Below are 22,029 nucleotides of genomic sequence, written 5' to 3' on the forward strand. Positions count from 1 at the left end.
TGTGATGCAATGTATAGTACGTGCAATGAGATGTGTAAATGTATATAAAAGGAGAGGGTTTCTGTGTAACTTTAGATCGGTGATGACCCTGCATCCACCCCCTGGGTTTCAGTCTAGTCAGTGTAGCATTTCTGTATACCAAATACAGATACGTGAGGGACCAAGTCTCGTGTCAAACTGAGTTCTTAGAAAGCCAAGTGGAAAGAGGTCTTGGAGGGAATCCCAACATACCCACCTCACTGAGATGGAGACTACATTTGCTTTCTGTTTTCCTAGCCGTTTCCCCAGGACTAATGTTGGTGATACTGGCCAATCCAGAGGCAGTCAAAATCCCATTCTCAGATGGCTGTAGCACTTTTTCTACTAGAAGGAACTGCAGTTGCTGACCCACTCATGTTAGCAGGATCTGCCTCCATCCGACATAGCCCAAGCCACCTGTGCTGTGTGAGTTAGGGAGACGCACATGCAGAGGAATAGGAATAGTAATGGAACTGGGGCAAAGGCTCATAGGCCTTGGCTACACTCGGGAATTCAGTGTGTAGTCGCGCCGCCAGCGCTGCGAGAGCTCTCTCGCAGCGCTGTAAGTACTCCACCTCTCCGAGGGGAGTAGCTTGCAACGCTGCAAGTGAGCGTGTAGCGCTGCAGGCTCTGATCACACTGGCGCTTTACAGTGCTGCGCTCGGGGGGGGGCAATTTCACCCTCCTGACCGCAGCAAGTTGCAGTGCCGTACAGTGCCAGCGTGAAGCCAAACAGAGGAGGGTGTAAATGGATGTCTGGGGAAATGGCTCCTGGGTCCAGAAACTGTGGAGAGGGGAGTAGAACTGTAAATAAAGATTCTGTACAGAAACATGGATGGGATGGAAGCTGGAGCAGGGAAACTGGGTAGCTTAGAACAGTATTTCCATTTTCCCCCCAACTTGATCCCTGATTAAAACAATAAAATATTAAATTATAGTATCCTGTGTGGTATTAGAAACTAAACCACAATGGTCTGAGAAAGGAGCACTTTCTCTTCCTCCTTCTTTCTAGAAGTAGTGCTGACCAAAGTAATGGTAAGAAAATATGAGATTTAAAGCAGTAACTCCCAAGGACAGTTTGCACTTGTTTAAAAGTGTATTTAACGCCTGTACTCAGCTAAATTCAAGGGGCCAGATGCAGAAATTATGTACATTTGTACTTCCTTGCAGTCATTCATTGGATTCCCTTGGATTTAATCTCACCTGCTGATTGATATGTAAGGGAGTCTAATTTAGTCCTGATGATCTAGAATAAGTTGTAAGAATATGCAAGTTATGGGAATGTCTGCTTTATCTTACACATTCCTGTGCATTCCTTGTTTTTGCTTTTTTTGATACAGTGGTCACTTCTGGTCACACTGACTGACAAGTACATCAACATCAATTCAGACTTCCTTATGCTTGTTTTGATGCTTTTGCATGCATTCATTCGGAGCTGATGAAAAAGCAGGCAATGGTATAAATCAGTGAACGTAAAACTAAATAAATCTAAGGGAGGCTGCAGCTTCCTTCTCCACTTCTAGGAATGTTACAGTTACATTCCTGGAAGTGGAGAAGGAAGGTGCAGTGTGTATGAACTGTTTTGTAACACTTATATTTAGCAAGTAATCCTGCAAACTAAAACCTAGTAGTGTAATTAACGGCCTGGTCTGCATATGTACCACTGCCTTCTACTGGGTGCTCAGGGTAACTGCCGAAGCAAAAAAACCCCCAAAAAACAAAAAAAACCTCGGAATGCTGCCCCAAGCATGTGCTTGATTTGCTGGTGCCTAGAGCCTGCGCTGTGGTTGCTATAAGGACTGCTAAACTGTGTGGACTAGGTAATACTCTACTTATACCAATGGAGATTAATTGTTCTTTAGCTCAAGTTGTAGTGCTCTGGACTTTTGCCCTAGGGCAGTGGTTTTCAAACTGGGATATGCATACCTCTAGGGTACATGAGCGCTCGTCAGGGGGTATGTGAGAAAAATACTGTCATGGTGAACAACAGATCATGTTATCCCTTACAGACCTCCCTCCCCCACCATTTTCATAGGTATATTTATGACCCTATCTCCGATGGAGGTACAAGGTAAACTACATTATTTGGAAAGGGGTAGACAGCCTAAAAAATTTGAAGAACCACTGCACTAGGGGAATTTTATTCCTGAGCTGCTGCTGCTACAGGGAGGTTTCACAGTGTGCAGTAGACAAGTGTGATGTTCTAGATAGCTCAACTACCGGCGTAACAAACCTGTGGCCAACGATAGCTTTAACATCTAGAAAGCAAGGATCTGTATGACACAGTGATGCACACCATGTTTGCTAAGGGCCAAACGCAGTTCCCCCCTGCACTCTCCCTGGAGCTTCAAGCCAAGAATTAAAGCTCTTCAGGTTGGTAAAAGGAAAGTTTCTTGTTTATCAGTTGGGTTATGTGCACACATGACAGTAACAGGGGCATGGAGTTAGGGTTTGAAAATACCTCCATCCATGCCAGCTGCAGCCAAAGGGCTGCTGGTAAGTGGCAGATGCATCCCATAAGGTGTAAGGAGCAGGCTCCCCTGGAGAAGGGGGATCTGAGTGTTAACAGCCTGACCTTTTTCAGGATGCTGCTACTGCTGCATTGGAAGTGTCTCAGCACCCAGGCATGCGTGAAGCCATCGTTAATTAGCTGCAGCAGCAAACTTTCACAAAGCAAAAGCTTGTGACTGCAAGTTCGCTTCCTTCTGCACGCTCGCAAATACGCTGCCAAGCCAGCACGCCCGCAGCATCCGCCCCCACTAGGGCTCTGCGCGTAGGGTTACTCCCCGGCGCCGGGCCTGGTGGCGGGCTGCTCTCCTGTCCCAGGTGCTGAGCAGGAGGCTCTTCCGGCATGGCCGCTCCCTTCCTCACCTGGTGCTGCAAGCAACGCCTTTCTGGAGTTCCCTGCCCAGACAGGCGCCCGGTGCCGAACCCCGATGGGACCTCGCGAGCGCGCCGCCTTCTAGGGCAAATCAGAGGGTAGCGGAAGGTGAGGAGGGGACAAGGAAGAGAAAGTAGGATAGACAAAAGGGGAATTTAAAGTGCTACTTTCCTCCTTCTCCCTCCAGCTTTGTCTCTTCCAAAGCACAGAGGTAAGTCCGGGGAGGGGGGGGGGAGCAGCGAGCTTGCAAGTTTATTACTTGCAAGGATTTGGGGTGGTTTTTTTTCCTGTGTAACTCCCCAAAGTATAATGTGTTCGGCTCCGGCCTGCCACTTTGTTAAATTCAAGAGCGTCTGATGCGTGGGCGTCTCGGAAAGGAAACCAGCCCCAATCCCCCGTGCTGTCTGAGGATTTTCTTATTCAGCTGATGTTTCTTTAACATCTATCAGATCGCTCATTAAAGATAACTAATGGACGAGTTATGGAAATCTAGGAAAACTATCACTTAACTCATTTATATTATATTAGTTTTTGTCTGTAATATAATACACCAGTAGCACTGTAAGGCTTTGATTGACAAATAGGCAGTTAATATTTTGTGGTTAACATAGTTTACAGTTGATGTGAAATAGAGTCTACTTTAGTGGGCATATCTTTTAATGGTGAATCCGATTCCCTGTTTTGTAATCTTTTAGAACTATTAGTTTTATTTGAGCAGCCAGGTAGGAAGTTGGAATCAGTGTGTGCGCTTTTTTTTAAATCTTAAAAGAATTGTTACCCTTTATTTTTCTTGAATGTTTTTATGTTTTGTTTTCTATTTGCTTCCTTAATGGGGAATTATTTTCAGAAGTTTGGACAGCTTTATACAGACTTCTTGTAAACAATCCATGCATCTGTGGAAGCATTAGCAGATGGTGAATGAACTTTGGTTTTTGAAAAACCTGTATAGTAATTATGAAACTTTTTAAAGCACTAGGCAAGACACAGTGTGTGTAACTATGCACAAATGCTGTTGCAGCAGCTAGGCAAACCTCACTGAACTAATTCTACCCTTGAAGTGAATTACTTGGGGCTATATTCTGCTTATTCAGGCTGAGTAGTTGCTTACTCCAAGGAGCCTTATTCCTCAAGTAGTTCTATTGGGATTTCTTTCAGGCTGAGGTACTATTCAAAAGGAGTAAAGGTGGAAGAATTGGACTCTAAAAGATGAGCATTTTGCAACAGAGAGTAAACATTGAGCAATATTTTGTCACATGATACTCATGAATATTTCATAATTCTCAAATATATTTTTACTTCTCCAAACTGTCCCACTGAATCTTGACGCAGAAATAGCTTAAAATCAATTTTGTGCACTGCTTTCTTGTTCACATTTGTTGTGGAGAGTAGAGCGATTAGAACTTTTAAGAGATAATTTAAGTATTTCTAATAAAGAAAAAAGCATTGCAAATGGACTTAAACATATATAATATAGATCAATTTCTAGGCCTGTTAGCTTTACAATGTGTCTTGGATTGTACTCACAATGAAAAATAAAGATAATGAAACAATAAAATCCAACAATAGTTAATAAGTCCTATCTTGGTCATCTTTTACTCTGTTTACATGGATCTGAATACAGTACATGCTTCAGCACCTGAACCTACTAATATTTGTGCAAATGATCATTTTTTAGCACATGCTTAGAATTACTCTTTAGCTGTGGACTTTTTAAGAGTCAGAAATTTGTTTCAGTTAATATCACGCTTGGTCTTTCTACTCCTTCCCCTTAAAGTTCCTTACAAAAGTATCTCCTAAGCTGCTCTAGATTTGATTTTGACAAATAGGGAAGAATTGGTTGAGAATTTGAAAGTGTAAGGCAGCTTAGGTAAAAGTGATTATGAAATGGTAGAGTTCTTGATTCTAAGGAATGGTAGGAGGGAGAAAAGCACAATACAGATAATGGATTTCAAGATGGCAGATTTTAGCAAACTCAAGGAGTTGGTAGGTAAGATCCCATGGGAAGCGAGTCAAAGGGGAAAAACAGTTCAAGAGTGTTGACAGTTTCTTAGAGACATTATTAAGCGAACTATCCCACTGCATAGTGTGACAAAGTTCCTCCTCTACCTTGGTGGGTCCTGCACTTATTGGCAGATTTGTTCCCTTCACAGATTCACCCTGTGGGTCAGGAAACAGTCCAGAGACCTTCCCCTCTGGTAGAAGCTATAGTCCAGGTCAATTCCTCCTGTGTTTGATCAGGAGTTGGAGATATGGGGGGGAACCCAGGCCCACCCTCTACTCCGGGTTCCAGCCCAGGGCCCTGTGGACTGCAGCTGTTTAGAGTGCCTCCTGGTACATTTGCACAACACCTACAACTCCCTGGGCTACTTCCCCATGGCCTCCTCCCAACACCTTCTTGGTCCTCACCACCAGACCTTCCTCCTGATGTCTGATAACACTTGTACTTCTCTGTCCTCCAGCAGTATACCTACTCACTCTCAGGCCTGGTCCCCACTAAGTCCCCACTTCGGACTAAGGTACGCAAATTCAGCTACGTTAATAACGTAGCTTAATTCGAAGTACCTTAGTCCGAACTTACCGCGGTCCAGACGCGGCAGGAAGGCTCCCCTGTAGATGCCGCATACTCCTCTCGGCGAGCTGGAGTACCGGCGCCAACTGCGAGCACTTCCGGGATCGATCCGGGATCGATTTATCGCGTCTTAACCAGACGCGATAAATCGATCCCAGAACATCGATTGCCTGCCGCCAGACCCTCCGGTAAGTGAAGACAAGGCCTCAGCTTCTTGCTCCCAGTTCCTCACACATACTTCCTCTCCTGTAGCTCCCCCTGGCTTGGGTGGAGTGAGCTCTTTTATAGCATCAGAGGGGTGTTAATTAGAGTCAGGTGCTTAACTGCCTCACCTGACTCTTAGCAGGTTAGTTGGAGTCAGGTGGTCTATTAGCCTGGAGCAGCCCCTGCTCTAGTCACTCAGGGAACAGAAAACTACTCATCCAGTGGCCAGTATATCTCCCTTCTGCTACTCTGCTGTTCCCAACTGATCTGGGTCTATCACAATAGGAAGATAGGAAGTTTGGCAAGAGACCACCCTGGCTTAACTAGGACACCTTCAATGATCTGAAACTCACAAAAGAGCCCTACAAAAAGTGGAAACTAGGTCAAATTATGAAGGATGAATATAAACAAATAACACAAGTATGTGAGAATAAAATTAGAAAGGCCAAGGCACAAAATAAGTTTAAACTAGCTAGAGACATAAAGAGTAACAAGAAAACATTCTACAGATACCTTAGAAGCAAGAGGAAGACCAAGGGCAGGGTAGGCCCATTATTCAATGGGAGGGGGAAGGGGAAGGGGGAGAACAATAACAGAAAATGTGAAAATAGCAGAAGTGCTAACTGACTTTTTTGTTTCGGTTTTCACCAAAAAAGTTAATAGTGATTGGATGTCTAATATAGTGAATGCCAGTGAAAATGAGGAAGGATCTAAGTTACAAATTACTTAGACAAGTTAGATGTCTTTAAGTCACCAGGTCCTGATGAAATACATCCTAGAATACTCATTGACTGAGGAGATATCTGAGCCATCAGTGACTATCTTTGAAAAGTCATGAAAGATGGGAGAACTTTCAGAGGACTGGAAAAGGGCAAACATAGTGCCCATCTATTAATAGGGAAATAAGCACAACCTGGGGAATTACAGACCAGTGAGCTTAACTTCAGTACCTGGAAAGATAATGGAGCAAATAATTAAGCAATCAATTTGCAAACACCTAAAAGATAAAAGGGTGATAAATAACAGTGAGCATGGATTTGTCATGAGCAAATCATGTCAAACCAACCTAATCGCTTTCTTTGATAGGGTAATGAGCCTTGTGGATGGGGGGAAGCAGTTGATGTGGTATATCTTGACTTTAGTAAGACTTTTGATACTGTCTCGGACGACATTCTCATAAACAAACTAGGGAAGTACAATGTAGATCAGAGGTTCCAAAACTGCGGTGTGCTCCGGCGCAGAGGTACATTCAGGTAGGCATCGTGGGGCCTGGGGCCAGCCCCCATGGGAGGCAGGGAAGGAGCCCCACCCAGCCCCGCCCCCAGCTGCAGCCCCAGCTCCCAGGCTTGAGCCCTGGCTGCGGCTCCGTTCCTGTATCTTACCCCTGCTGCATCCCTGCCAGGGCCGGCTCTAGGCACCAGCGTCCCAAGCATGTGCTTGGGGCAGCACTTTTCAAGGGGCGACTTTTTTTTTTTTTGATTGGGGCAGCAAAAAATCTGGAGCCGGCCCTGATCCCTGCCAATTTAAATTTTTTAAATAATTGTACTCTTCTCATAGTCAAATTACTGAACTACTTTTGCTCAGATTTTAAATAAACAAAACTTGGACAGAGACCAGGGCTGGAAAATTTTATTTCCAAAGATGAAGTTTCAGAAAGCAATGAGCAACTGCAAACAGTATTTTAAATGGAAATGTTATAGCACATTTGTTACAGTGGTCTTTGCCAGTTTTTCTACAATGCAAATATGTTGATTTTTTTTCTTGCAACAGTCTGTGATGTGATGACTGTAAGCAAGCTTATTCATTTTTAAAAAACTTTTTATTAAGGCAAAGTTACAATAAAACATTAAGTAATGCACAATGTAGTGGGTTCAGGATCAAATTCATATTCCAAGAACCTGGCTAAAGATGCTGGCTTGCTGGCTGGGGAGCCCCCCTCTCCCTGAGTATGCTAAAAGGGGTGACCAAATTTTCTAAATCTCTCTCCTCTTTTTGGCATTTCTCTTTTGTATGTACTTGGTGTGAAAGCTCGTCACATGACAAGGACAGTCCACATTTTACTATACCACAATTTCACAGGGGGAAAACTCACATTTTTTCTAATAATATGCAATACAAAGTCTTTGCTGCTAATAATAAAGTAATTAATTTGCTGTCCTGTTTAAAATGTAGATTCTTCACTGAAGCATTAAGTAAGCAGGTCAGGGGATCTCTGGGAAGCTGGTATTTTGCTATTAGATGAATCTCTGATAATTTCATCTGAAAACCGTCTAATTCCTGGACGCCACCACCACAGAATCATAGGGTTTGAAGGGACGACAGTAATCATCTAGTCTAACCCCTTGCCAAGATGCAGGAGGAGTTGTCTAAATCATCCAAGATAGATGGCTATCTAGCTGCCTCTTGAAAATCTTTAGTGAAGAAGCTTCCACAGCCTCCTGTTCCATTGTCCTACTGTTCTTAGAGTTAGGAAGTTTTTCCTGAGATTTAATCTAAATCTGCTATGCTGTGGTTTGAACCCATTGCCTCTTGGCCTCCACTCTGTGGTAAAAGAGAACAATTTTTCTCCATCTTTTCTATGGCAGCCTTTCAAGTATTTGAATACTGCTATCATGTCTCTCCTTAATCTTCTCTTTTCAAAACTAAACATCACCAGTTCCTCAGCCTTTGCTCATATGGCTTGCATTCCATCTCTTTGATCACCTTTGTTGCTCACTTTTGGATCCTTTCCACTTTCTCCACATCCTTTCTAGACATTGGTGACCAAAATTGTACACAGTACTCAAGCTAAGGCCTAACCAGTGCCGAGTAGAGTGGTACTATTACCTCCTGTGACTTGCATGCTATGCCTCTGTTAATACAACCTAAAATTGCATTTGCTTTTGTTGCAACAGCATCATATTCCTGATTCATGTTGAGATTGTGATCCACCACAGCTCCCAGATCCTTCCCAGCAGCGCTGCTGCCAAGCCAGTTTTCTCCCCAATATGTATTTGTGCATTTGGTTTTTCTTCCCAAAGTGTAACACCTTGCATTTGTCTTTGTTAAAATTCATTTTGTTGTTGATAGAGGGATCTTGATAAACTGGAGAACTAGGCTGAGTTTTAGCTCTATCCTCCAAAGTATTGGCAACCTCTCCTCCCCAGCTTTCTGTCATCTGAAAACTTGATCAGTATGCTCTCTCTACCTACATCCAGATGTCAAACAAGATGTTAAACAACACTGGACCCAGAAGAGATCCCTGTGGAGCCCCGCTTGAGACCTCCCTCCAATCTGACCTCATTCCATTAATAGTTACTCTTTGTTTGTGATTGTTTAACCAATTATGTATCCACTTAATGGTCAATCTGTCTAGCCTGCATTTCTCCAGCTTACTTATCAGAATGTCATGTGGAACTATGTCAAAAGCCTTGCTGAAGTACAGGTGTATTATGTCCACTGTATTCCCCCTATCCAAATCAGTTACCTTGTCAGAGAAAGGTACCTGGTTTGGCATGACTTGGTAAATCCATGCTGGCTGCCAGTGATCACCCCTTCATCCTCCAGGTATTTACAAATTCAGTGTTTTATGCATTGCTCTAGTAGCTTCCTAGGTATTGAATTCAGGCTGATGGATCTATAGTTCCCCGGCTTCTCCTTTTCCCCCTTTTAAAGATGGGTGCTACGTTAGCTTTTCTCCTGTCTTCCGGGACTTCTCCTGTCATCCGTGAGTTTGTAAATAATATTGCTGGTGGCACCGAGATTTCTTCAGATAATTCCTTCAATATCCTTGGGTGAATAGCATCCGGCTCCACTGGTTTGAATTCATTCATATTGGTCAAAAGATCTGACATGTTCTTACTTATCTCGATCTGCATCCCTTCCCCCTTTATTGTCTGTGGTAACTTTGCTTGTCATCCGGTCACACGTTATTTTTTGTGAGAAGACTGATGCAAAGTAGGCATTGAGCAGATCTACCTTCCTAGCATATTCTTTTATCAGCTTACCTTCTCCATTGAGCAGTGGGGCCCACACCATCCTTGATCTTTCCTTTTTTCTGACATATTCAAAGAACCCCTTCTTGTTCTCTCTAACATTCCTTGCCAGCTGTAATTCATTCTTTGCCTTGGGTTTCCTGATTTTTGTCCCTGCATGCTCATGCTATTCCCATGTATGCTTCCTTGGTGACATGCCCCCCCTTCCATTTCCTATATGTATCCATTTTGGTTTTTAGATAGCTAAAAAGCTCCTTGTGTGGACATTGGCTTCCTGTGGCTCTTCTAATCTTTCCTCTGTGTTGGAGTAGCTTAATGTTGAGCCTCTAGTATTATATCTTTTAAGAACTGCCAACCCCCTTCAACTCCTTTTCTTCCTAATTGTTTTTTCCATAGGACCTTGCCTTCTAATTCTCTGAGTTGGTTGAAATCTTCCTTTCTGAAGTCCAGTGTTCTTAGGTCCTGTTTTCCTTAGGATCTTGAATTCTATCAGATCATGACCACTTCCTCTCAAATTCCCGACCGTGTTCACATTTGCAACTAATCATCCTTGTTGGGCAAAACAAGATCCAAAATGGATGACCTCCTGGGTGTTTCCTCAATTTTTTGAATCAGAAAGCTGTCCCCTACATACACTAAGAATTTGCAGGACGTATTATGATTTGCTTCAATAGTCTTCCAACAGATATCAGGGAAGTTAAAATCTCCCATTAATACTAGCTCACTTGTGTGTTGGCTAATTTGTAACCTGCTTGTAGAATGAATCATCAACTTCCTCTTCTTGATTTGGTGGTCTATAGCAGACCCCCACCATAACATTGGTACTGTTCTTTTCTCTTGTTATCCTCACCCAGAGACACTCAGTAGGTCTGTCACTCACTTCCCCTTGGACCTTGGAGCAAGCATATACATCCTTGACGAAAAGCAACACCACCTCCTCTTTTCAGAACAAGGTATGTCCCTCAATGCTGGTTCTCCAATCATGGGAGTTGTGCTACCAAGTCTCTGTGATGCCAACAAAATCATCATTTTCTTCATATACCATGACTTGCAGTTCATCCTGCTTGTTCCTCATACTTCTGGCATTTGTATTCATCGTATACGTTGAAAACATTTGTATACATTATATCACCTGTGCAAATATATTCACCTTTCCCCACACCTCTCCAACAGAGTGCATCCTGAGTGGCGCAAAAAGGCTTATTTTTTGAGGTGTTTCATTTTGAAGATGGGTGTAATAAGGACCACTACAAAACTTTACAAGAAGACTTTTAGTAATTGTTAAAATACCTTCTCAATCAGAGTGAAGCTCAAGAAATGTAAACAACTCTGTGCCACTCAGTATGAGATCCCCCCCCCCCCCCCCGTGCCACAGCGTCGATCCCCAGTAAGTGTAGACATGCCCTGAGTCTTCCACAGCACACCCGTGAGATCAGTTTCTGATTAATGGTAACCTATATTTATACACTTTAGTTGTTAGAATACTTCCCTTCCCCCACTCCAATAGAATTTCTTTAAAAAGCATGAAAACTCTTTAGAAAAATTCAATGACTTAAACTAGTTCAGGTAGAGCATTTTTATTTATTTTATTTTATTATTTAATAGCTCTCAAGAAATGTCATTTAGGGCAGAATTTCTATCATACTGTAAGATTATTTACAGCATACTTTCTGGATCTTAAGTAATTGGCCAAAAATAGTAGCTATACTTTAACCATACACACAGACTGAAGGAATTTGAAATGTTTAGCCACAGTTGATTTGTATATCTAATTCTATAAATGGAATATGTTCTTCCTTCCTAAAGGGCTACTACTGGATTGATAAGAGTCTTCAACTATGTTTATCATATCATTTTAGATAATTTAAACTGAATCTTAAATGTGCATTCTATTTTTTATTGTATCAGCTTGGACAATGAATATAGGGTAGACAGGTTTTTTGTTTTTGTTTTGTTATAGTTAGTGTTTGAAGAATTAGAGTTTTATTAATAAATGTTGTTAAATGTTGATTTCATGATGCACATACAAAACCAAGATAAAAAATATCTATCGATAGTCAAAATGTACAGATAGGCAAAGTAAGAATCATACTGCTTAAGAACTAATTAGAGTTTGAGGTAAGCATATTTACTTAAAATATTTTGACATGTGATGTTGACAACATGTTTTAACACTTACAAAGCTTTAACTTTTTGATTCTCATTGTGCACTGTCATTAAAAATTGTCTGACCCTCCATGAATTCTCACAACTGTAAAAATATAAATCAACAGAAATAAATGCTTAAATCCATAATTTTTCACAACTATGAAAATGTAAATAGGTAAATAAAAAAGCTTAGAAATAAACATAAATATTTGTAAACATTATAAAAAATTGAATTCTACGAAACCTAGGTATAGTCTATTTCATTTTCTGGTCTCGCTGCATTGTTCTAGTGTATAATATTTGGGTTGCAAACATGACAGTGGATTTTTTTGTAAATGTTTCCAATGGAATTAAAATAAATAAACCTTAATTTTGGCCCATACTAATGTCCCTCTAATATTTCTTTATTAAGTTGTTGGAAAGATACCTTGAAGTACTCTTGTGTTTGACTTCTGTTTATCTGAAAAAGAAAATAAAGTTATGGCTTCTTGTAATGTAATATTACTATAATATTCAAGGATTCTTGGGGTATTTTAGACTTCATTAGTTTCAAAACTCATAACTAAAATGCTATAGTTTGCTCAGCAGTGAAGAATGATACATATCTGTCAGAGTTCATAAACTTTACTGGTCTCCAAAAAAAATTTTAGTCTGATTAGTTACTTCACTTCCCCATTGCTTTTCCCCACTGACGTATTGTGTGGCTGCCCAAGTTACACCCTTCTTGAGACCAGTCACATCACTGGAATGACATTGGGTTGTCTGAATCATGAAAATCTTGGCAGCAGTACATCTCCCCCCACCCTTTATTGTGTGCAATTGACATTGTGTACCAATTGACTTCATTAATGTCTCAACTTCAAATATGTATAATTGATAACTTGAGCATTAGTGGTCATTAAATATCTTAAGACAGTTTTGGCAAGAAGTAATCTATTTTTCCCTGGCTAAATTTCTGGTTTGGATAATTATTTTTCATAGATTCATAGATTCTAGGACTGAAAGGGACCTCGAGAGGTCATCGAGTCCAGTCCCCTGCCCGCATGGCAGGACCAAATACTGTCTAGACCATCCCTGATAGACATTTATCTAACCTACTCTTAAATATCTCCAGAGATGGAGATTCCACAACCTCCCTAGGCAATTTATTCTAGTGTTTAACCACCCTGACAGTTAGGAACTTTTTCCTAATGTCCAACCTAAACTTCCCCTGTTGCATCAAAGACATTTAGCATCTTTCACTTCTTCTTGTGTGGTCTTGTTGGATATTATTAAACAGGGTGAAGTGATTTCTAGATGCCTATAGGGTAAATCCTACCTTTTACCTCCAAACAACATAAAGTGAAGGGAAGATGTGTTGCTACAAGTAGCTTCTTATTCATTAGAGATCCTGTCAGAACAGTGTCAGCATCCATGAGTCAGGATAGCTCAATGAACTGGGCAACTTTTTAGCTGTCTTTTCCTATTCCTTTTCCAAGGAGACCCAATATGCATGTTTATGTTAAGGCTGATTTGTGCATGCTAGTAGCAGACCTGCCATGCTCTTTCCGTCCAGGGTGTACTCTTCAGCACGTTAGTTAAGAACATCTAGTGCACCTGGGAGACATTCTGTCTAGCCTCTTCATAAGCAACCATGCATGAGTGTGGGGTTGGCTCTCTCAACCTTGTCCAATACAGAGGATGGTGTAGACTGTAGAGTATAACAGAACCCTTTTGTGAACCATATTTCCAAAGGAAACAATATAACAGTATTTGTTCTGAATTTTAGAAACTCAAATTTCATTATTCCCCTTAAGTAGCTCAAGATTTTACATTGTTTATCTGTTTGAGATTTCCATGTGTTAAGTAAATTCCAAAATGGATATAGAGAGAGGCTTCAGCATTTTGGCTTAGATTGTGAATGCAAGCACTACGTTCAGTGGGGAAAAATACCATTTCTTAACATTTTTTTTTCTGGGTTTACAGTTTACATCCTTGGCCTATGCAGAATTGCTACTTTTAGAAGAAATTTCATTCTCTCTAGAGTGACTGAAGAAGAGTTTACTTCTGGAGTTTGCTTACTTATTTTACACTGGAGAATAAGCACATGTAGAGACTGTGCTTCTGTATTGTTGAGAGCCTACATAAGGAATGAAGCTGCCATCATGTCATCCAGAGACAGGAATGTTGATATCAAAGAATTCTTGGCCAACATCAACTTGGTGCAGTATCTTCCTTACTTCAAAGAAGCTGGCTATAATGCTGTGTCAGACTGCATAGGAATAAATAATAATGTGCTCCAGGAAATTGGAATATCACCTACTGGACACCGCAAAAGGATTCTTAAGCAGTTAGAGATCACATTTTCAAAAATGCAAGAAAAATCTGTATCATCTGAAAATCTGAAACTCAAGAACTTGGAGGAAATAGGGGAAAGTCATTCTTTGTGCTATGCCCAGGTTTCCAAAATATCCAATTTAAGTTCCAACGGGGTTGCTAAAGCTAGTCCAGAATTTGTAGCATTGCCAGCAAGACTTTTTAGTAAAGAAAAGAGTGAATTTGCTAAACATGAGTTATTGGAAGTGAAAGATGGTAGTTTTTCAGATTTGGGATCTTCTAGTTCATCGTACCAGAAATCAGATTGTTCAGGAGATGCTGTCAGCCTTAGTGGAAACATTGAGAAAAGTACTAACTTTCAAAAAATACCTAATATGGATGTTGCACTGGAAAAATCAAAGGCACAACAAAGTAACTTGCACTTTGACAGACATTCTGCATTATATGTCGAAGATCCAAGTTCTTGGTCTTCTTTTGCTGACTCATCTGAAACCAAGTCCAGTGAGAATGAGCATCTAACATTCTCAGAGGTGGACATCTCACCGAATGTCCTACCAGATTCTCCGTTCTTTGAGTTTAAAGGTGAAATGGTGGATAATGACTTGTATGGTCCTTGTAAGCAAAGCTGTACGAAAGTAGTTCCCAGAACAACTCGGTCATTTATGTTAAGACATCGGCCTGTTCCAGAAATTCCAGGTTCATCTAAAATTGCAGCTTCACCCAGGTAATAATTGAAAAACACAAATTGTGAGACTGATACTGTAACATTTAAAATTGGCCAACTTTGTCAGTGGCAGTATGTGTAAGTATACCTCTACCCCGATAGAACGCTGTCCTCGGGAGCCAAAAAATCTTAGGGCTGGTCCACACTAACCACCCAGTTCGAACTAAGATAGCAACTTCAGCTACGTGAATAACGTAGCTGAAGTCGAAGTACCTTAGTTCGAACTACAAGGTACTTACCGCGGGTCCACACGTGGCAGGCAGGCTCCCCCGTCGACTCCACGTACTCCTCTCGCGGAACAGGAGTACTGGCGTCGACGGCGAGCACTTCCGGGATCGATTTATCGCGTCTAGACAAGACGCGATAAATCGATCCCAGAAGATCGATTGCTTACCGCCGAACTCGGAGTTAAGTATAGACGTACCCTTACCGTGTTATAGGTGAAACCGCGCTATATCGAACTTGCTTTGATCCGCCGGAGAGCACGAACCCTCCTCCCCCCCGAGCACTACTTTACCGTCTTATATCTGAATTCGTGTTATATTGGGTCACGTTATATCGGGGTAGAGGTGTATTCTTCTTGAGGAGTTCATAGACTCCTGGACTAAATGTAGTATGTGGGGGTGCATTTTTGTTTTTTGTAACTGCTTTGCAATTCAGTTGTTTGCAGTGGCATGCATGCCGCCATGTTGGTTCCAGGATGTTAGAAAGACAAGTTGGGTGAAATAATATCTTTTTATATATCTTTAAGTTTGAAAAAAGCTCTGTGTACACTCAAAAGCTTGTCTCTTTCACCAACCCTAGTTGGTCCAATAAAAGGTATTATCTCATCCTCCTCATGCAACTCTGTGTAAAACTGGTACATTCTCACTACATCAATCAGAACACACATACACCAAATTTAACTTAAGCAAATATTTTTTAAGAGTTTACTATTTTACAAAAAGAAATAAATACATGAATTACTCATAGTAAAAATTAACATAAGGTATCTATTTTTTAGACTTACTAATTTTTATGGCTTCCTTTTTAAGTATATTAATTTAATTGCTATGCTACTAGCTGCAAGCAGTCTTGAAATTGGTTCTATATTGTGTCTTTTTTGTGATTTTTATATTTCTACTATCTGCTGGTGTATCTACATAACAGACTTCTTAAAATAAGTTATTAACTACATTGTTACTACATCTTGATCATTTCACTTTCAAACTCAGGAGCTTAGAACTTAGAAGCAAAGAAATAATGATGCAATAAATTTATGGGTGAAATTCTGACCCTATTGAAGACAGTGGGAATTTTACCCTTGATTTCAGTATGGCCAAGATTTCATTCATTGAGTATAAATCCATATTTCACCACAATTGTAACTCTGATTTATAGGTTAAGTTTTATTTTAATGTATTACTTTTAGTATCTTGATTTTAATACTTTAAAGGGATAGTGCTAATGGAAAATATCAGTTACTATATTATAATAGAGAACACATTATGATACAAAATCAAGGAAATTACACCAAAAAGCTACATTAAAAGAGTGTTGTATAGATTGCAAAGTTGAGCACTCAAAGGTCAGGCAAGGCCTTTCTGTGCTTTGAATGAGGTTGGAGTCCTGTGTGTGTGGGAGGGGTGGGGGAAGTATGTAATCATTTAATTAAATGCTGTAGCATAATACATATGCTCATGGGGGCAAAATTAAGTTGCATGGGCACCTTAAATGTGGGATTGCCTAATTGTATAATGCTTGGATCTGTAACCTAAATAACATTCTGCTAACTTGTTTTGGTATGAAATTTCCTAGGGAGTGAAGGGTATTTAAGGTTAAAAACAAATGTTGTTATTGGTGAGGGGTAAATAGGCTGCTGAGGCCATGTGCTGCATCTGAGAAAGTGTTTGGGGGAGCCTGGCCTGGTGTGCCTCTCCACCCATCCAAGGTGCTCTGGTAGACCCCAACCATTCTCAGCACAGTGATGGCAGTGGTAGTAGCTGCTTTAGTGGTGGTATGGGCTCTGCTTTTTTTGAGTGTTTGTTTTGTTACTGTTTTGGCATTCTACCAGTTTTTTCCTGTGGCAGGCAAGTGAGAGAAGGGGAAGTGACTCTTTTCTAACAGTTTCTCACCAAACCCTGAATGGAATTTCACTGGACAAAGAAAAGTACTTTTTCTAGCCAGAGGTCTTCCCCACTGCCAAATTTCAAAAGCCTGTTGCAAACAATGGAGGTGCGAGTTTCTCAAAGTCTGCAAGTGTCCTCATAATGCGAAGTGTTAGGCAACCTAAATATAGATGTTGCTACTGTAACCCACACACATTCTAGGTGTGGTGTTCTGTCCCATCAACTGGCACTGAGACCACTTAGAGAGAGAGAGAGAAAATGAGTCTGCTCTACAGCCTTAGCTTACAGCCAGTTGGCAATAGAGGCTCATGCACTAAGTTCCAGAGGCCCCAGCTTCGATCCCATCTGCTGACGACTGGGGTCTGTTGGCATTACACTACCAGCTTTCCATATACCATATTCTCAAGAAACGGAATTGTATGCAGTTTAGTAGGAAAAACAACTTCTGATGGTATAAGATAGGGGAACTTGCATTTGAGTTATAAATGTGCATAGATAAGTTTCATCTTTCAAAACGACTGTGTTGAGTTCATATTTTGACTCTGTTGGTAAAAGAACTGTATTTAGTTTCATGTAATAAAAAGTATTGTTGTTTTGCTAAAAGGCAATAGCAAATGGAAGATCAAACCCAAGCCCAGAACCTTAATCCCTTGAGGTTTGTCTACGTTATGAAAATCTGATTACAACACTCTTTTTAATGATATGGTTACCAGTATGCTGTTGACCCCAGCTTTATGGCCTGTGTAAACAAGGATGAGCCTGACTACCGTTGGGGATATTAGCTTGTCAGTGTGGTCTTGATTTCTAGCAATCATAGAGTTGTGTTATCAGCATGTCTGCTAACTGCACTATATTAAAAATAGTGTTTCTACAAATTTTGTCCTGATTTTGAAAAGCTGGTGGTTTGATAGTCAAGGCCTAAACTTAGCTAAGGCCATGTTATCTCCCTGCCATATCTCTGAACCTCTCTGTCCACTAGTTACCTCATCTGTCAAATGTGCCTAATTACATTTAGCACTTATCTAGTGCTTTTGTATTGTATGTCTCAAAGCAGGTTACAAAAGTGGGAGAACATTTATCTCATTCACAGTTGGCCTGAGTACAGATTTATTTTTTTAAATACTTTAATATTCCTGTCCTTAAACTGCATCTGGCTTATTGAGCTAATGTTGAGCTTATTGAGCTAATACTTGTTTTTAAACATATGGCGATGAAAGGTGTCCTCCATGCAAGAGGATACCATTTCCGTGGGAGGGAGCTCCAGTTATTAGGAAGAGACAGGTATTAGTAATGGGCGATTCGATCATTAGAAACATAGGTGGGTTTGCGATCACCTGGAGAACCACATGGTGACTTGCCTGCTGGTTGCAAAGGTTGTGAGTCTCAAGACATCTAGACAGACTTATGTGTAGTGCTGAGGAGGAGCCAGTGGTCATGGTACATGTAGGTACCAATATCATAGGGAAGGACAGGAGAGAGGTCCTGAAGGCCAAATTTAGGCTGCTAGGTAAGAGATTAAAGTCCAAGATCTCCTTGGTAGCATTCTCTGAAACGCTTCCAATTCCACATGCAGGGCCAGTTAGAGAGGCCGAACTGCAGGGTCTCAATGCATGGATGAGACGATGGTGTAGGTAGGAGGGGTTTAGATTTATTAGAAACTGGGGAAACTTTTGGGAAAGGGGGATCCTATACAGGAAGGATGGTCTCCACCTAAACCAAAATGGAACTGGATTGCTGGCACGTAACATTAAAAAGTTCATAGAGCAGTTTTTAAACTATGGGCTGGGGGAAAGCCAACAGGTGCAGTGGTTCGGACAGAGATATCCCTTGAGGGAGGATCTATTGATGGAGATTTTCTATATCCTAGTAAGGAGGAGAGGATGGAAGATGATAAAATATGGATAGGATCTGATGAGAAACAGTCAAATGAAAGAGTCCCATTCAATTACATTATATAATGGCAGACAGCTAAAAAATGATGATGTTAAGTGCTTATATAAAAATACTAGCAGTCTAAATAATAAGATGGGTGAACTAGAGTGCCTTGTATTAAATGAGGATATTGATATAATAGGCATCACAGAAATTTGGTGGAATAAGGATAGTCAATGGGGGTACAGTAATACCTGGGTACAAAATATATTGGAAGAACAAAGTAGGTTGTGCTGTTATGGAAGTGGCACTATATGTGAAAGAAAGTATAGAGTCAAATGAAGTAAAAATCTTAAATGAATCAAACTGTACCATAGAATCTCTATGGATAGTAATTCCATGCTCTAATAATAAGAATATAGCAGTATATACTACTAACCACTTGATGAGGATGGTGATCATGACTAAAATGTTCATGGAGATTAGAGAGGCTATAAAAATAAAAAACCTCAATAATAATAATAATAATAGGGGGTTTCAACTATCCCGTGGTACATGCCACCTCAGGATGGGATGCAGAGATAAAGTTTCTTGACACCTTAAATGACTATTTCTTGGAGCAGCTAGTCCTTGAACCCACAAGTGGAGAGGAAATTCTTGATTTAGTCCTAAATGGAACACAGGATCTAGTCCAAGATGTGAATATAGATGAACCGCTTGGTAATAGTGACCATAATACATCCGTGTGCAGGGGGCACAACAGCAGCCCACCACGGTAGCATTTAATTTCAGAAAAGGAAATTACACAAAAATGCGGAAGTTTGTTAAACAGAAATTAAAAGGCACAGTGCCAAAAGTGAAATCCCTACAATCTGTATGACAACTTTTTGAAAGCCCTCCCCCCAATAAAGGCTCAAATTAAATATATACCTCAAATTAAAAAAAAAAAAAAAAACATAGTAAGAGGAATAAAAAAGTGCCACCCTGGCTAAACAACGAACTACAAGAAGCAGTTAGAGGCAAAAAGGCATCCTTTAAAAAGTGGAAGTTAAATCCTATTGAAGAAAATAGAAAGGAGCATAAACTCTGGCAAGTGAAGTGCAAAAATATAATTAGGAAGGCCAAAAAAGAATTTGAAGAACAGCTAGACCAAGACTCAAAAAATAACAGCACATTTTTTTTTAAGTACATGTTCAGCAGGCTTCCTGCTTCCCAACCAGTGGGTCCCCTGAATGACTGAGATGCTAAAGGAGCACTCAAAGGGGATAAGGCCATTGTGGAAAACTATTCTTTGCATCAGTCTTCACGACTGAAGATGTGAGGGAAATTCCCAAATCCGAGCTATTCTTTGTAGGTGACAAATCTGAGGAACTATCTCTGTTTGAGGTGTTATTAGAGGAGGTTTTGGAATAAATTAATAAATTAAACAGTAATAAGTCCCAGGACCGGATGGTATTCACCCAAGAGTTCTGAAGGAACTCAAATGTGAAACTGCAGAACTACTAACTGTAGTCTGTAACATATCATTTAAATCAGCTTCTGTACCACATGACTGGAGGATAGCTAATGTGATGCCAATTTTTTTAAAAAGGCTCCAGATTAAATAATCTCGACAATTACAGACCAGTAAGCCTAATTTCAGTACCGGGCAAATTGGTTGAAACTGTAGTAAAGAACAGAATTATCAGACACACAAATGAACACGATTTGTTGAGGAAGAGTCAACATGGTTTTTATAAAGGGAAATCATGCTTCATCAATCACTAGAATTCTTTTGAGGGGGTCAATACTCATGTGGACAAGGGGGATCCAGTGGATATAGTGTACTTAGATTTTCAGAAAGCCTTTGACAAGGTCCCTCACCAAAGGCTCTTAAGTAAAGTAAGCTGTCCTGGGATAAGAGGGAAGGGCCTCTCCTGGATCAGTAACTGGTTAAAATATAGGAAACAAAGGGTAGGAATAAATGGTCAGTTTTCATAATGGAGAGAGGTAAATAGTGTGTCCTCCAGGGGTCTGTACTGGGACCAGTACTGTCAACATATTCATAAATGATCTAGAAAACCGGTAAACAGTGGGGTGGCAACATTTGCAGATGATACAAAACTACTCAAGATAGCTAAGTCCAAAGCAGACTGCGAAGAGCTACAAAGGGACCTCACAAAACTGGGTGACTTGGCAACAAAATGGCAGATGAAATTCAATGTTGATAAATGCAAAGTAATGCACCTTGGCAAACACAATCCCAACTATACATATAAAATGATGAGGTCTAAATTAGCTGTTATCACTCAAGAGATCTTGGAGTCACTGTGGATAGTTCTCTGAAAACATCCACTCAATGTGCAGCAGCAGTCAAAAAAGCAAACAGAATGTTGGGAATTGTTAAGAAAGGGATAGATAATAAGATAGAAAATATTGTATTGCCTCTATATAAATTCATGGTACAGCCCCCATCTTGAATGCTGTGTGCAGATTAGGTCACCCCATCCCAAAAAAGATATATTGGAATTGGAAAAGTTACAGAGAAGGGCAACAAAAATGATTAGGGGCATGGAACAGCTTCCATATGAGGAGAGGTTAATAAGACAGGGACTTTTCAGCTTGGAAAAAAGATGACTAAGGGGTGATATGATAGAGGTCTATAAAATCATGACTGGTGTGAAGAAAGCAAATAAGGAAATATTATTTACTCCTCATTACACAAGGGCTAGGGTTGACCAAATGAAATTAATAGGCAGCAGGCTTAAAAAAAAACCAAAAGGAAGTATTTCTTCACACAACACACAGTCAACCTATTGAACTCTTTGTCAGAGGATGTTGTGAAGGCCAAAACTATAACTGGGTTCAAAAAAGAACTAGATAAGTTCATGGAAGATCGGTCCATCAATGGCTATTAACCAGAATGGGCAGGGATGGTTTCCCTAGCCTCTGTTTGTCCGAGGCTGGGAATGGGCGACAGGGGATAGATCACTTGATGATTACCTGTTCTGTTTATTCCCTCTGAAGCATCTGGCATTGGCCACTGTCGCAAGATGGGCGTCTGGGCTAAATGGACCATTGCTCTGACCCAGTATGGCCGTTTTTATGAAATGTGGCATCACTGGGTAGACTGACAGACTCAAAGAAACATTTGATACTTTGTATCAAATTATACCAAAGAGCTACTTTTATGTATTAATTAAAGAAAAGGAACTCCACCCATATCTTTTAAAAAT

At 40.6% G+C, this 22,029-nt stretch overlaps 2 protein-coding genes across 4 annotated transcripts in view; one reads left to right on the top strand and one right to left on the bottom strand.

The window, feature by feature from the left end:
• The window catches only part of DTHD1 (death domain containing 1), a 62,806-nt gene extending 59,780 nt beyond the window's left edge, over nucleotides 1-3,026 (bottom strand). The window contains exon 1 of the mRNA XM_065596991.1: nucleotides 2,890-3,026. The gene's annotated coding sequence lies outside the window, so the exon portion shown is untranslated. The remainder of the gene's footprint in view (nucleotides 1-2,889) is intronic.
• Nucleotides 2,773-22,029, top strand: part of ARAP2 (ArfGAP with RhoGAP domain, ankyrin repeat and PH domain 2) — a 205,577-nt gene continuing 186,320 nt past the window's right edge. The window contains exons 1-3 of one of the 3 annotated variants that reach the window (XM_065596990.1): nucleotides 2,781-3,110; nucleotides 10,501-10,599; nucleotides 13,760-14,834. In XM_065596990.1, the coding sequence (XP_065453062.1) occupies nucleotides 13,939-14,834 (896 nt within the window). In that variant the 5' untranslated portion in view covers nucleotides 2,781-3,110; nucleotides 10,501-10,599; nucleotides 13,760-13,938. Of the gene's footprint in view, nucleotides 3,111-10,500; nucleotides 10,600-13,759; nucleotides 14,835-22,029 lie in introns of all 3 variants that reach the window. The other 2 variants (XM_005286388.4, XM_024106718.3) reach the window with 2 other exon arrangements.

The sequence above is a fragment of the Chrysemys picta genome, chromosome 5, assembly GCF_011386835.1.
Source record: "Chrysemys picta bellii isolate R12L10 chromosome 5, ASM1138683v2, whole genome shotgun sequence".
NCBI classification, from domain to species: domain Eukaryota; kingdom Metazoa; phylum Chordata; order Testudines; family Emydidae; genus Chrysemys; species Chrysemys picta.